The 17,275-nt window shown below is 36.8% G+C and overlaps 1 protein-coding gene across 4 annotated transcripts in view; it reads right to left on the bottom strand.

The window, feature by feature from the left end:
* Positions 1-17,275, bottom strand: part of INPP4B (inositol polyphosphate-4-phosphatase type II B) — a 294,823-nt gene that overhangs the window by 92,003 nt on the left and 185,545 nt on the right. For all 4 annotated transcript variants that reach the window (XM_075150076.1, XM_075150074.1, XM_075150077.1 and 1 more), the window contains 2 exons: positions 8,600-8,730; positions 1,600-1,704 (listed from right to left, as the gene is read on the bottom strand). In XM_075150076.1, the coding sequence (XP_075006177.1) occupies positions 1,600-1,704; positions 8,600-8,730 (236 nt within the window). The remainder of the gene's footprint in view (positions 1-1,599; positions 1,705-8,599; positions 8,731-17,275) is intronic.

Below are 17,275 nucleotides of genomic sequence, written 5' to 3'. Positions count from 1 at the left end.
GGATATATTAAGTTTAGAAGTAACACTGTCCTTAAGGGAACCGTGCAACTCGCATCACCTAGGCTGGTGAGTTCATCCTGACAATCTCTGGGAAGAAGTGTATTGTGATCTATCACTGTCTCTGGTGGCACACTGCAAAAAAAAAAACCCAGCCACCTTAGAAACAAGGCAGGTAAGGCTGACTTTTACACTACACTGGCATTACGGATCACAATGAAAAATTAAGCCGATGCCCTAGAAGGATGTGAATCTTACTGAAGATTGTGCAGTGTGTCAGTATGAATCATGACAGTATTAGTTCTGCACTGCTACAACAGAATATTTTTAACCACGCGTAGGTTACCAATACATTTCAGTGAACATGTATTCTGTATTTACTTATTTGTTTGAAGTGTCATAGAAACAAAATGAGCATGACACTCCTGTAATTTCTTTTAAAAAAAGAACTTAAAAGAAATTTAGTTAACCACTCCTCAGTTTTCCAAGATCTGCAGTCAGTATCCAAAACTTGTGGCTTCAGAAGATGAGGCAGAGAAATCCCTTGCATAGCTTTAACTTTGGACCCGATTCCTAAATTTCAGCACAGGCTCAGGACTTCAGATCAATCTCAGCAGCAGTACGTCCGGGTGCAGGTTTCAGAATTTGTAGAGAAACGTGGAGGACGGGCAAGCTGGTCACTTATTTGATCTCACGATTTATTTAAGTGTGGTCCTCTACGGACAGTACATACTCAGTTGCTCTAGAAATATACCAAACACCACCCAAAACCAAAAGCTTGGGTTTTAGAAGCAGATGCACAGGCCTGAGAGAATGAAATCAAACCCTTCAGGAAGACAGGCAGGTCCCAGATATGTACACAAAACAAAGGCAGGAAATAACCACAGAAGGTTTCTAGAGCTCATTAAACAAAGTGAAAAATTAAACACTTTAAACCTGTACAGCAGTACAGATTTGTAAATAATGAATTTGGAAGCTTGATTTTGATTTTATTAAAAAAACTAAACAACCACCAAACCAACCAAAAAACCAAGCAACAATCTAGACATATAAGAAACCTTCTGTATCAAGCATTACTGCATGAATCTTACAAACAAGCTAATACTGTACAAACTTCATTGACTGGCAAAACACATGCAACATGAAATGAATCTCAGAATTTTCTTTAAAAGTCACTGTATTTCTCGTGATATTCTTTTCTCCTCAGCATTCTTCCAAATCCATGTAAGCCGAAATTGCATGTAAATTTACTAAAAAAAAAAATTTAATACTACTACTTTCCATGCTTTTCTGTAGCATCTTTATGTCCCACTTACAAAGTTCAACACGATTGTTGCCAGTATCCTACCATTAAGTGAAAAATTCAAAATGACCAAGATTCTACTCTCTAAACAGCATACCTTTCAGTTCTATTGTGGTTTTAAGGTTTCATCGGAAAGCATGTCCACCTAATGTTCATCCTTGAAACTGGATATATAAATTAAGATATTTTCATCTTAAAAAGGGCTAAAATGGAAACCGTACCTCTCAGTTACAAGTTTAATTGTATTTCAAAGCATATTTTGTCATACTGAGGGAATTTCTCCACAGAATATACTTTACCTTTCAATCGAGGACTATGGACATGCATTCTTTGCAGATGAAGATTTATTGGGATGAATTCTAATGTTTTTTCTCCTTTGCTACAGCTTGATTTGAAGGAAGAACCTGAAAAACAAAAGTTTAAAGAATCATTATCTTAAGCACCCAGCAGATGTCTTGTATTCTTTTTAATGTGAGGACAATACTTGTATGTTAGGAGTCGTCTTTAATTTACTTTTAATGTGTAATTGTATATTAGGAGAATGGTTCACTAACCGAGTCTCAGCATGTATCCATACTGGAAGCAACAAAACAGCTTTTAATTCACAGAACGACTTAATTTTTTATTCTAGGTGATAGACATTTTTTTCCTGCTGTCTGAAATCGGTCTGCAGTCTGCTGGAAACAATGTCACAGTTAATGTGCATTATGTTTATTCTGTGCTAAAAACACAGGGGTACAGAGTTACAATGGTACTACATTTTCACCAAGTAAGATTTTTTCTTAAAACAAAAGTATTACATTGACCAGCCTATGCATTCTTCCTAGAAAGTTCAAATAAAGAAACATAAACTAGCTTAAAAAAAGCTACAAATTAGTTTTCTTTCTAAAAAGCCAGAACCACAAGAAGCACAATGCTCTGGGGAAAAAAAAATTATCTGGTTGCATACTTCAAAAGTATGAGATTATGAGTAACCCTATGGTGATATAAAGGAATATAATTAAAGCCTGACAGTATGAAAATGTAATTTACCTGGAGATATTTGAAACAGCATATATAAAAAATAGAAAGATATAGATTAGGAAAGAGAGGTGGTCCTGTCTTCTCACTCAGCCAGCCCAACATTTACTTAGACCATTTTTTCAGCACCCTATCATTTTGCCAACTATTAATCAATTGGACTAAAGTTCCTCTGATTCAGATAGGATTTAAAAAAACAAAAAACCAAAAACAAACCCAAACCAAAACAAAAATACCACTTTGGAAAGGTTCAACATTTTCTTCAAAAAAAAAAAAAAAAAAAAAAAGGTAAAGGAAATATTTGAAATTCTTGCTTTTAACTTGTTCAATCAAGATTTGCTAGAGTTTATCTGTTGAAACTGCCATAGATTCCAACATGAGCCTCCCCATGCAAATCACATTGCCAGAGGGCACCAGTGATGCTCCAGACCAGCTTAGGCTGCTACCTAGGCTTACTAACTTAAAATAATAATTTAACAAAGATTAAGAGCAAAGGTAGCAAGAAAAGCAATTGACGGGAGTCAAAGACTCAGATTTGATAGGTAGTCTGGGGATGCAGGCTGAAACCAGGAGTCATTGATAATGAGGAATAGCAGCAGGAAACCTGCACCTGGAAAGCGTAGAAAGACAAAATTATGGGAGCAGTGAAGGGAACTCGAACTGTATCAGAAAAGAAATGGGAATAGTGCGGGTGAGGAGATTGTAAATCATTAGGAAAGAAAACAGAAAGGGGGCAGATTACTTATAAGAATTCAGCTGAGACCAAGATCAAAGCTTAAGGAATGATAACTGGATCTGAGACAAGGAATCACTGGCAGACTAAGAGGAGAATAAGATGACAGCAGATTAAGAGGGACCGGTAAAAGAAGAGTAGGAGGGAGAAAAGCTTGCTCTCCCTGGAGTACACTTCTATCCTGAGCTGGAGTGGAACACATGCAGCATTGCCGAGTCTTGTTATTCCTTTTCTCAGGGAAGACCTGTGAAGCAAGAATCCCTTCCCGTCCAGTGCCAGAAACTTATGGGATAATAACTACCCACTGCTATCAGTTATTCTGTTTACTCAGGTATGAGAGATCCATGCAGTGGAATAAATACCTCAGTCTGCGTTTGCCAGTATCATCCATATGATAAAAGTACTTTTCAGTATAGTTTGTGTGTTTGTTTTTAAATAACTTGGTAAGTTGTACTTAAGGACCAAGAAAACTACATTCCCTCTATTAAAATAGTTGTCGTTATTATCGTTGCAAGATTAAACTCTTCAAAGTTAGGAAATACCAGAATATAGACACAACCTTCATCTGACATCCACCTGAAGAGGAACTGTGAAATAGACTTCAATGACATGTTATATACTCGCTTTTTCCAGCTCATTGAATGTTTAGGGTCTTTGCTGCCCACTTTAGAAGCAGTGGTTCAATATGTTGTTTCCAACTTTTACTTCGATATCTGGATTCAAATATATTGCTCAAGCCTCCCACAAAGACAGGATTATTAATTTCCTCAAATCTGTCTATTGCATGCATCACTACAGTTTCTAAGGGCTTTACAAATATTTATAGAATAATTTTGACTGGCTGAGTAAAAGGGATATAATTTTATCCATTCTAATGGCAGAGAATAACTTAAGGTCGAAGCATTTAAGAAACAATGCATCAAAAAATGAGATATGGAGGATGTCATTCTGCAGAGTACGCTTTATAATGCAACATCACATTCCATTTTGGAAGCACAGCTCCCACTGAGCTGAATTACATCCATAAGTACTGAGTACTTCTGCAAAACAGTTTGCGTCTATTGCCAGGCTTCCAAAAAAGAACGCACACTAACTTCTGAACTCTGACTTGCGTAGTGTCACATAGGAACTTTGTGACAGAGGCAGGGATAGTGTCCAGTTCTCCAGAGCAATATTCAATTGCCTTAACCTCGATTGTCTTTTCTTCTCCTTCTAGGGCTGCATGAATAACAGAATTTTCAGTTTGATGACTGAAATGGAACGAAAAAAAATAAGGGGGTGGCGGGGGAAAAATCATTTCAGGTCAAACTGAATCAAACAAAAAAAGTTTCAAAGTTCTACTCCCTCCCAAAATCACCAAATCTGTGTTTTAGATTAACCTGAAATGATTTGTTTTGGTGTTACCTGACCCTTTTAGATTCCTATTATTATATTTTTTTGAAACAAAAATACTTGGCATTCTCTAAAATTCTCCCCCATTTTTGTGGATAAAAGTGTTTGCCAAAGCAATTCAAATTTGAAACAGTCTTAACTTCCTTAAACCTCCATTTTCAGTAAATGTGCTGCTAAATCAAAATTGCTGTCTAACACTAATGCAGTCTCCTGATACTTCCAGTGCAATCTCTCAATTTTAAAAACAAATTTAGTGGTCTACTAACAACAGCCTTCTCCATTAATGCTACAAATAGCTTAGTTGAGCGCAAAGTAGGTATCTCTCAGAAAACCCAACATGTGATTGTATAGGATCAATGTGGAAATATTTTGGAAAAATTTTATTTACAGATGCTATCTCCCCTTCTGTACACTGCTTATGAGTGAACAGTCTTCCCTAGCACTGATACAAAAGGCGATTGGAGATATTTGCACCTAGATGACTTACATGGAGTTGGTCCTTCAGAACCGTTTCTGACAAGATAACATGTAAAAAGCCCCTAGTTAAAGGAAAACAATTATTCAGTGAGTAAAACAAAGCAAAAACGCTAAACACGTTAACATTAACCCTGCTTTTGATGTACCAAGGAGAGAGATGAGTGTCAATGAGTTAGTGCTTCCACGTACCTCTGGCTGTCAACATGGCAGTGAAGCAAAGGCAGAGGCAAAAGCACTCCTTTCCTAGAGGAATGCGGCCGGTTGGCCTTGCCTTAAAATAAGGCTTCCCAAAATAACAACCCGACTCAGGAATTTTGCATCCAAGGCCAGGTAACAGAAGCCTGATCCAGTTTAGAAAACCAACCTTGTCAAGTTCTTAAGCAGAAGTACTGCTGATCGCAAACTACCCCCAGGATGTAGGTGCCTGTTTCCGAGCAGATCTGGGTCTCCAGTGCAGATGCACTGGTAACTCCAGAGCGCTGCGGTTTTCATGCTGTTTCAGAACGGAGAGAACTGCCTCAACCCAAGCTCGCGCAATGTGCTGACTCAGATAAAGTACGAAGCCTACACAGGCCGAACTGTAAAGCAAAATCTTTTTTGGCATGAATCTCTGACAATGGGAAAGTAAAGACTGCGTTGAAATATGCTGACCTGAAAAGTCTGAATTCAAGTTGCACTCACATCTCTCATCTTAGCATTTTCTACCTTGTGAATATTTAAATTTCTAGTCTCTACAACGTTCCCTCAACATCATTTTTTGTGCAACTACAGCATGAAGTCAAATCTACGTCTGTCTTGCTTTCTTATCAAACACTATAATTGTGTTTTTTAAAGTTATAATGTGTACTGTTTATAGAGAAGAACCATCCCAAATGGGAATGGAAGAGGAACCAGGACATCTTAAAACATGCAATGAATTTTATCCACATCCATCCTATTCCTTCAAAAAAAAAGCAGTAGGCACAAACTTCTGAAAACTGTACGCAGGGAGATTAATCTCTGTTTCACAGAGAATTGCAATTACTTTTTGCAGATGATCTAGGAAGAAAAAAATCTAGGTTGAAGTCAAGTAATGGACAGCAGAAGCATATAAGAACCTGTTCCAGATTTTGTTTTACTTTTGGGCAGCCAAATCCTACACTGCCTAAGGATCAAAATGCACATTTGAGGTTTTAGCCTAGCTTTACATATACATACACAATACATTCCTCCTCCTCCCCCCACCCCAGTTTATATTTATAATTTAGAAATGTTAGACCTCTGTGGAACAACTTTAAAGGGACACTCACTACTCAGAGGATTTATCATCTAATTTAATTTGTGATTTAATAAAAATAAAAATACTATAGTGCAGGGTTAAAAGTAAATATTGTCTTCATTAGAAGGACCGGGCTATTATTTGGCTTTAGAATGTACACATATCCCACTGATCACAATAAAATAAGTTTTCAAATGTTAAAGTAACTTTTCACACAAGATGTAAAATCAGGTGTTTTCCAAGTATAAACAAGTATCTTACCAGCACTGTATTAGAAAGGGGGGAAAAAGGGGTTGTTGAAGAAATGAGATTTAGGTATGTTCCTGAGTGTTGGCCTCCAAATTAACACCCCCTCGTTATTTCTCATCTTCACTACAATTATCACGTTGCTTTGATTTTCTGCTTTGTTTCGTTTTCAGAGAAATGTTCCTACTCTTTTTTATAAGTGCTGGTTGTGTCCTCCTCAATAATCTCAGGTTCCCTGGTCCACTGCAGTTCCCTCAAACCACAGCTAAGACAGGTCATTTAACATCACCAACCCTTTTCAAATTTACTTGGCACGATACAGGCCTTGCAGGATTTATGCTTCATAGATTACACTGTCTATTTTTTTTTTTTAATCTCAAAAGGTCATTTCAATATTTTCCTTCAAGTGATAATTATTACGTTGATTCCTTCATGATCTGTATTTATTGCCTCGCATATGATACTTTACGGAGTGCTTTCAAAATGTAATTAGCAAAGCATTAAAAAAAATAATATATTAGTTAAAACACAGAAAGGTAGGAAGTGTCATACTGGATCAGGAGGTAGCCTGCCAAAATCAGAACTGGAATGTTCTGATGATAGTAAATAATCATAAATACAAAAAAATTACACTTTTGCAACCAAAATGCAAATTTTTATACAACATTTAGTGTAACAGATGAGCTTCCCCCCCCCCCCCATATTTAAGCAGGTGATCAGCTGCTCCCAAAATGCTTAACTTCAATTAGAGACTGGTTTTTGTTCACACACTAAAACAGGATTTCTCTTTTCCTGTGACCAAGAAAGCTATCCCAGAGCAATCTGGAATGAAAAATACCATGCCCAGTCCTGTATTAGATGATGATGAATGAACGATAAAAGTACAGGTTTAATGCCTATTTTGGAAGGGAAAGATTTGTGTCTCACCTACGAAATGCAGCAGATTCATTATAATAAAAGTAAACGCACCCAATTCTCTATAAGAAGAAATTATTCTGCTATGCATTTTAGTTGTATATTGAACTAAAACCTGACACACAACTGTGGGAGTAAGGCCACCATGGGAACATCTAATGGTGAGACTATAGAGCGAAACAGCATACGCAAGCGATAATGGCAGCATGGTCATCGAAAACACATATTTGAGATGGTGATTGTGAGGACTGGCGTTGGAAATCTGACACCAGCAAGAAAGCAGCAACAACAACAAAGCCTTTGTAGTAATTCAGAACAAATGTGCCCATTTCCTTCCAGAACATCTCAAAAACTGGGGCGGTGGAGGGGGGAGGGACAGGACACCAGCAGGAAGAGGCAGAAAGGCATGCTATAAACAGACAGAAACTTTTGTTTGCTCAAAATACAGTGTTATTCAGGAAATAATTCCAGTAGTCTCACAAAATAGGAAAGAATCATCATGAGTTCCTTGAATGATTTGTGAATAATCAAAAGACAAGACATTCAAAAGAAGAAATAATTTGTTCTGCAGTCTTTTCTTGTTCTTTTTATGAGTAAGAATTACTACAGGAGGAAAAGACCAGCTGCCTTTTCTGCACATTTGTTGCTGATGCTGTCTTATTCCACTGGCATGCAAACACTACGATACATTAACTGAACAAGCACCCAGTGCACATCAGAATATAAGACCACGTTCTCCATATGAAAAAAAGCAACGCAGTACATGCTGCTATTTCTGGACTGAGGACAGACTTGCCCATCCCATATTAATTCTGTGCTTTTGTGGCACAAGGTGGGCAATATAACTACTACGCTAAGGATACGCAAAGTATAGCTAGAGGTTACTGTTATCCTGTAGACTGTTAAATGTAACTTAAGTTAGGTTTCAAGAAAAACTGACAGAACTACCTCTAAGGCTGGTTTCAATTGGCAGATGGTATTCAATACTAGCAGAGCAGTATATTCAAGGAAACGTGCAATTAGAACACACCCCCCCAATTTTCCAATCTTTTTTGGCTGCTGTGTAACCATGTACCATGTTAACTGTGAAAAAGTGATGGAATGCATGAAAAAAATTTAGAAGAGGATATAGGGAAATACGATGATTACAAATATTTCATTTTTGTGTGTTTTATTTCTGCTGAATATGCCACTATTTAATAACAATCAATCTAGTTAAGTCTTAATTGCTCCAGGAAAGGAGAGGCTACTTTCATACCTGTATGCTTCCCAAGCTCTGCAAGAGTGTCCTGGTACATGCTCAACATCTGATCACAGTGAGCAATAACACTTTTGCGCATATTGTCCCAGTGAGGAGCAAGTTCTCCCAAGTCCTTCAGTTCCTGATTCCTGTATCAAAAGGCAAAAAGAGAAGGCACTCATTAATCCATTCACATTCATCCAAATTAAGCCAATTAAGCCAAAACCAGTTTGTTAAAAAACATCAAAAGGACTTCCTAATTGAAATAAAATCTGTTTTCATGACGCTTGTAAAATCTGCTGATTTCAGCTCTGTTGTTCAGCCACATAATAAAGAATGTCAAATCAGTGAACGATCCAGTAATTTGTGTTCAAAACTCATCTGGTACAAATGGAATAGCCTGCAAACGGAAATATTATTTCTTCCCTGGAGGTAAGAAGGCTTCCAGGCTCCAGAGAGCTGTGTTCACAGCAAGTAACTTTTCCTGAAGAAATACTAAGCGCTATTGTAAAGAGTACAAAGTTTGCTCCTTTTCCAATGCTTGCAGCATAGCTGTTTTGATACACTCTATTCTTTGGATACTTTCATACATATCATAAACACAGTTCTAGCAGCCTACAAATGTCAGTTTAAACAACACACCAGCCCTTACCACATTTCTTTAGTGTTAAAAACAAAACAAAACACACAAACAAAAAAAAAAAACACCACCACCAGTCCCCTAAAACTTTATCTTCAGCGTTACAGCTGTGTTCATCAGGACAAAACAGCAGTGTTATGGCAACCAAACATGTCACTGAAAATCCAAAAGGAAATCCTTTAGCAAATTATCAGTTTTCCTGTACACTCTTGAGAGCTGACCTGAGTGAAATAGAGATCATTTTAATTTCCTACACAAACAAGCATGGTTACAGTACACCGAGCTTTCTGTTTGTTTTCCCCAATTGCAAAGGAAGTTCATTCTATATCTATCCAAGAACCACTTTGGGGGACCTGCTTTTAAAGAAACTGAAAACGAAAGGTCTCGAGTCTTCAAACACTTGGGACTGCTCAGGAGAAAACTTGTGCAACACGACCAACTAGTTTTCCTCATCTTCCTCAAAGTATCAAGCCGACTGTTTCACTGCAGTTCTTGGAAGTCTCAAAAAAGACTTCCAGAGGACAGCTCTTGCATATAGGAAAATTACTGAAGAAAAAGGAAAAACAGGGGGAGAGGGGGCAGAAAGGGGGAGAAGACGACCAGTGAGACTGCAGCACAGGAAGACAGAGCTACACTTACCGCAACAGTTCTGACCACTAGCCAAAAAGTCTTAAAATTATTTCTTAGACAGAAAAGCCCCACAGTGATACACTGATGTTTTCCCCATCATTATTAGCTTTGCATTAGAGTGAATAGTACTAGAATAAGCTATATAGGCATAATTCTGCTCCTGGTTAATACGACAACCAAAATCAAACAGATTGCACTGGAAGCAGAATTAAGGCGCTTTGTTTATACGTGTCCCTGAAAGTATCAAAATGGAAACAAAGATTACAATACATGAACTCGTTGGGAGTTTACTAATGACATATGATTACTTTTTTCCGTTTCATTCAACCTGAAGAACAGAAGTAAATGAAACAGTTCAACTTTCCTCCATTGACACAAACGGGCAATGCTGTAGCATAAGAGTCATCAGCAGTAAGAAGACAAACCCACCATTTTCAACCACCATTTTCCTTGCAAGTTTTCAGCAGCTCAAAATGAGACATCCCATTAAATGAAAACCCAGGGCTTCCTCCTAAGAAAAGCTCGTAAGATTTGGCAGGGTACACAATTGTATTTCTTTGCAGTGAGGATATTTTGGCCCTTACTATTTGTTGCCTTATTTAATAGTTTTAGGAACAATGTTTGGACCTGGCTGAGCTCCAGAACTTTTCTGCTCCTCCTATACAGGAATATAGTATTCTGCAGAGACTGGAGAAGTACTAGACAGTGAGAGGTGGGCACATCAGTACGCCACATTCAGAGCCCTCTATCCCACGGGAAACCCACTGCTGGGGCTCTGCGCCCTGCCTCTGTCTAAGCCCACTCCTGGAGTTGGTCCCATGCTGAAGCCAAGCAACAACAGGAGTAGAAACCCCTTATCTCAGACTAAAATATCCAACCAAAAACCAAAACTGGTTTAACTGGTTGACTATAAGTTAACTCCATTGACACCAACAGCAACGGGAAGGGAAAGCTCAAATCCCACCATATTAACTTTAACACGTTTTCAAGGAATGTCAAATCCTGCTCTTATCATTGTTGACAAGGCTTGTATTTGTTTCATCTCAGAAACACATACACATCACTGAAGTCAAAATACAGCCACTAGTATGTCATTAAAAGACACATCTTATCAGCAATGTTTTAATAAAGTAAGCGTGCAGTTTTAAAGTAATCTAGAGTACATATAGCATGGAAACTTTAAATACTACCTTTTCTAAATTTATTTTCATTTAAAAATACGGTAGAATCAAAGCCACGAGATAACAGGATTATATGGCATAGACACTATTCCTCCAAAAATAGCCTTCTTGCACATTTTATATCTTTTTTTTCGAATGCAAATATATAAGACATAGGATTTAGATACTATTTGTGTCTTGTGATTTCTTACTATTTGTCACTGCTCTTGTTGACTCAATACAACTCTGAGTTATGGCTGAAAAAAGAATTATCTTTCCTATATCTAAGTTCCATCAAAAATACTGCATAGTACCAAGCTTTATTATCATTATCTTAAAGGGTCCCTCCCAAAAGTAAACAAATAGATTGAAGCAACATAATATTTTTCAGATTTGGAAGTTTATAGTTCGTACTAATACCCACACAACAACAATCTTCAAAATATTTTGAATTTGTTTTAATAATACTATAATTTTTATAACCAGAACTTATTTCATTTAATAACTTTAAAAACACACTTCAACCAGTAATAGCATCAAACAACAATTGTGCTATAAAAGAAAATTAATATTTATAATATATATTGGTTCTACAGAGGGCAAATCAGTTCACCTTTTCAATGCAGCCATGGAATTTTGAACAGCTTGTCAACAGAGCAGTAAACTCAGAGCAAACTCAACATTGTTGAAATAGAGCTATTTATCATCCTCTTCCTCCACTCCAAATCCCCTCTCAAAGTCTTTTCCAGGTAATTGCACTCATCACCATGACAGATCCTGTGCTGAGCATCAACTTCAACCCTTCTTATAGAATCAAATCCGAGCTTTGTCTACATCTTGCTGTTCAGCTCCTCAAACTGCCTCCTGGATAGTCTTTTCTGTCAATGCACAATGGAAACTCCCACCCAGGAGCGTGTCTCAACTTTCATTCTCTCCTGCCTTGATTACTTCAATATCTTCCTTGGTGGCCTCGACATAATCTTGCACCATTTGTATCTAACCAGAACGTGGATGTAAACAGTCTGTCCCATTCCCCCTCCTCCATTCAAACATTAGCTAAATAGCTTATTTTTAAGCCTTTCTCAGGTACTTTCTGTTTTTCACATCCATTCTTTCCTTTAGTAGACTAATTGTGCCAGCTTCCACTGAGCACTTCTCATTATGGTTGGAAGCAGTTCCCCATTAAAAAAATTAAAATCTACTTGTTATTCTTTCTTCAAAACTCTTTTCTGCCATTATGGCAGAAAAATTCAATATTGGATTCTATCTGCTGAAAGCACTATATACCACACTGATCGTTAGTATGAAGATTAATGATAGTTGGTGCTAACACAACACAATTTTGAAGAGATGAAAAATTCTAAGAATAAGTTACAAGACTCCTCAGGATCCCACAGCACTATCAGAAACGTCATGAACCTTCATTTCAGGCTCCTACTTAAAAACCAACAAACTCTTTTACTCGGAATGACTTACTGATTTACATAGCTACAATGCGTGGGCACTCTGCCCTTTAGGGGACTTCAGCTTCACCCAGCCTTCCCCAGCTGATGGAAAGTACAGTCATCGCGCAAGCTGTTACACTGATACGCAGGATGCTTTGGGAGGATCTCTGCCTGGACTGAAATATCTGTGCTTTATGAATAACTACATCAGGGCAACCAGAGATCTGTAAACACTACACGACTGGATACATTGCTGAGATTACGAGCAATTAAATACTGTTGCCATTAGACTCCAAGTAAAATTACATGCAATTTTTTTGTTCCAAGAAAACGTTCAATGAAGTCCATTATCAAATGATCGTTGAGCACCCAAGGCTTAGATTAATATTCTGGCTTTTGATTTATCAACTCATGCTTTTATTTTTTTTATTTTTAAGAACACCTTAGGTGCATGATTAAATAAACTACTAAAAGTACCTGGAAGAGGCACAAAGAATTTCCTGTATTATTCATGCTGGTAATTTCTACTTAAACAGTCTCTGCTTTGTGCCATGCACTCTAATGACCATAGCAACAGAAAAAGTCTCTTTCTCATCACTTGGATAGGAGGATATAGGAACAGCTTAGAAGTCTAAAGGAAACATATTCAATGCTGAAAATGCAAAATACTGAATTCTGTAAGGCGTACTTGGAACGAGTGGTATGCATCATGTTCAAAAATTATTTGAAGAAAGTCCTAATGCTGAAATCATGTTCCCAATGGACTTGTTTTTGCAAAACTACCACTAGCTTCAACAGTCCAGACACCATTGTGGAAAGCACAGTGAAAACCTCTTGTCAGTGACAATAAAATCAAAATACAGCAAAAAAAAAAAAAAAAGGTAGCGAGATATTAAGATGAGCAAGATGAGTCAGAAGCAGACATTCCCTCAAAGAACTTTTGTGGATCTGATTATCCTGTCTCAGAAAAAGGAACAACAGGAATGGCCATTTGCATCATTAAGGACACAGCACAAATCTTCGCATATTGAAAGATGAAGTTGAAAAGATCAGTCTATTTATATAAAGAAGAGATAATTAAGAGGACATATGATAAAAGCACATAAACCACAAATGCTGTGTGAAGACAAAGTAGTAACTTTAGATTCATTCAGCTTCAAAAATCCAGTGATGCAATTCCCAGTGAAGGAAACATGACAAATTCAAAACCAAAAAAAAGAAGTGCTTTTTGCCTCCACCAAGAGAAATTAGCTTCTGAAATCCACTTTCACAAAACATCAGAAGCAAAGTGCTTAGCAGGATTCAAAACAAGACAAGACATTTCTGCAGATTATATTTGAAAAAGTTTTATAATATTATAAAGGCGACAAAGTTCTGAATATTTATCAAAGAGCTTTGGAGTAAATATAAACCATAAGCTTTGGAGCATGACTCAATCACTCATAAGGAAGCTTCTAAGCTTCCTTCTAAGGAAAGGAGCACAGGAATTATTTTTCCTAACAAATTTTACTTTAAAGTGTATACCTTTATGGATAACCATTTAATCTTTTTTTGTAGAACAGAAGCAGATAAAATTACTCTCATTTTTCTTTACCACAAGTTATGGTCCTGTAATATACAGGCAATAAAGACATCAAAACAATATAACAGTCTCTCCACAAGTAAAAGGACCATAGCCTTTTTACTATATTGTTCCTAGAACAGACAAATAATTACTAAAGAGGATTTAATCCCTTCTGGGGAAGCTACCTCAAAAACGAATAAAAGGATATTTTTTTTTCTTTCCTAATAGTTTTCATTTAGAACCTCTTGAAAACAGTTGCCACTTTTCTCTTCTTAGAGAATCTCCCAAAACTATTTCAGGTTCTGGTAAGCCCAACCTGACAGGTAACTAAAAACTAAAATGTAGGTTGTGCCTACTTTTTGTACTCCTTAAACATTTTAAAAACAAAAAAACCACCAAACCAAACCCAAAAAACCCCACAAAACAAAACAAAACCCCACACCAAACAAAACTAACCAACCAAACCACCAAACACATTAAAAATATTTTAAAACCTCTTTCTTCTATGTATATATGTGGAGAATAGACTGGGATTTGCAAAGGCTTGAGAATATTTTATACTGTTCCTGAGAGCTAGAGTTTTAAAATTCATTTTGCATTTCTACCCACCCCCACCCCCTTTTTATTATCCAAAAGTGTAGACAATATATAAGCTAAATTAAACCCATTTCTTTATTCCTGCCTTAAAACTCTTTCCCTTCCTTGGATATTTTATTACCTGGGTTTATCTCTGAAAGACTCAAGATCTTCAAACAGCATGATCATTTGAGGTTAATTCTATGATTTGCATTTAATAGCAGAGGATAATTCTCCTGCATCACACGAATTCAAAGAATCTCAAATTCAGTTTTACTCCGAATGGCATTTGTGGAATTTACACTTTAATCTTAAATTATATTTTAGTAACTAGCAATGGTGTATAGAATTGTTTTAGGTGGTTTTTTTGTTTGGTTGTTTTTTAAATTTTACTGTTTCATCAGGAAACACTGGAATCAGCTTAAGACAATGTTGCTTCAGCTCTATGACATAAACAAAAACATTTTACTCTCATACCTTTTATTTACAACCTCATTTTTTTCTTTCAGCTTGGAATCATACATGTGGCAAGATTAATCACATTATTAATTGCATAATTACTCAAGCATTTAAACAGTTTTGTGGGTTACTGTTTTCTTTTTTCCCCAATTTATTAATCAGAGTGCCTCATTCAAAATAAACAGTGAGGATCTTTATGACACGAGCAACATAATAAAATTGTACAAAGCTTTTTTAATCACCTTAATGCCTTAACGCCTCTGATTTATATTCTCTGCATCCCCACTGACATGAACTGACAAAATTACACTCAACTTAGTGCTATTAGAACCACAGGTAAGTACTGGTAAGTGCAAGATCTCTAGTTAACAACATGAAAATTCAAATGCTTTTTGTGATGACTTTCAGAATTTGAGTGTGTTAAAATAATTATAGTCTTGAGAAGATGATTATTTTTTGCTTTGGTTTTGTATTGTCCTTCACTATAATGTGGGAGGCTCTAAGACGACGCTACAGGTTATATCATTTGCTCAATACGGACTTCTTTGAGACCGGGGCATGCTGTGCACAAATGTAACAACTGGAATTTTAGCAGCCAGTCTCTGAGAAGCATTGCAGACTGGTACAGAATGATTTTCTGGAGTCTTAATACCTGGGTAGATTTTGCAGAAAACAACAACAAAAACCCCTCTCTGACAGGACAGCCATTACATAAGTTAACATTTTATAGCTTTCAGCGCTGCTGAATAATAGGTAATGTTATGCAGAGGTAACTATCACAAAACAAATCAGGTAATGGTACTCCATTCCAATGCACTACAACTTTAAACACCGAATAACAAAGTAAAGCTGAGCAAATTTTACGTCACAAAGTGTGACATGAAAACTCCTTAGACTTTCACAGAAGCCAGCTTTTCCAAAATTAGTTATGAACAGCAAAATCAAGAGTACAGAGAATTATGTAGTGTTCAGATTTATCCTTTAGTTTATAAATTAATGCTCTTTAAACTGACCATGTTTGAGGGGGGAAATGGTCTAAACTCTACTCACAAAAATTCAAGTCACACTTACGTTCATATACTTTTATTCCTCTATGCAGCATCTGACGGAGAATAAGAGAAAGGTTTTGCATCCTTTTTGATGCACAACGGGGTCAATATTGCATATGCATGTATTTGAGCTACGTTCTACTGATAAATTTGGAGATGTTTTAAGTGTTGAAAAAATTACATTTGTGCTAGGTAGTTACTTGAGGTAAGGTTTTAAAAGTCCTTAGGTGGATAGCATATTAACAATGCCTGTCTAAATGTGGTCAAGTTCAACCAGCTTCAGAAGTCATGGTAAGTTTCCTCAGAATAACTTCTTTTATGCTATTACCCCTATCAATACAATGTTTTTGCAGTGCAATTGCTCAAAAATAAGTCATGTAAAAAATAACATGCAAAGGTCCAGAAAAATCAATGCTACTCCCAACACGTGGCATTTCTGCCTGGGTCTCCATTTGTCTGTAGAAGTTGTGTATTAGAAGGTAGTAGAAAAACATACATCTTTCAGACAGTCTGAACTTTGTCCTCATTCTGTAATGTTAGAAGAAAGAAATCAGAAAACAGACAAACAGCATAGGTTTGCACAAGAAAAGGCTACTGGAGTTGAGACAGGACAGCCATTCCTGATGCAGGAGGAAACCTTGAGTGTGCTTTGTACTCTGGAGAGAGGGTTCAAGGAAAGTTCAGCAATTTATCCTTGAAATTTGTTTATGGGTTGTGACCACAAATGCCACGGGCCAAATTCAGCCATAAGTAGGTGGAATTTCCTTTCAGCCAAAGCCGGGTTTGGTTCCAAGGGACTCAAAAGAGCTTTAGTGGCAAATCTGAAAGACACGTGTACTGCAGCTTCTACTATAGTCTCCTAATTCTGTTGCTGTGCTCATCTAGTGCAACACAAGTTACATCTACAATTGCAAGCTTAAATTATATGGGTCAACCAACTTTCTGAACAATTATTGTAAACTACTAAGTCTTTTTTATAACCATTAGGTTCGAAGAACTACTTGGCTAATCTTGCATGACAGATGCAAAATATCTGGACAAGATTTCTGTAAAGAAATATTAAAAACAGGGGAAAGGACTCATTGGAAAACCTCAAGGAGGAAACAGAAATAATTTCTTAATAAAAACCAGCAAAGCAGACTGTATGACACTTATTAGAACAATAAATATG

Source organism: Calonectris borealis, chromosome 4 (assembly GCF_964195595.1).
Source record: "Calonectris borealis chromosome 4, bCalBor7.hap1.2, whole genome shotgun sequence".
In the NCBI taxonomy this organism is placed as follows: domain Eukaryota; kingdom Metazoa; phylum Chordata; class Aves; order Procellariiformes; family Procellariidae; genus Calonectris; species Calonectris borealis.
Note: the sequence above shows the minus strand (reverse complement) of the source record. Positions and strands in the feature narration are given on the sequence as shown.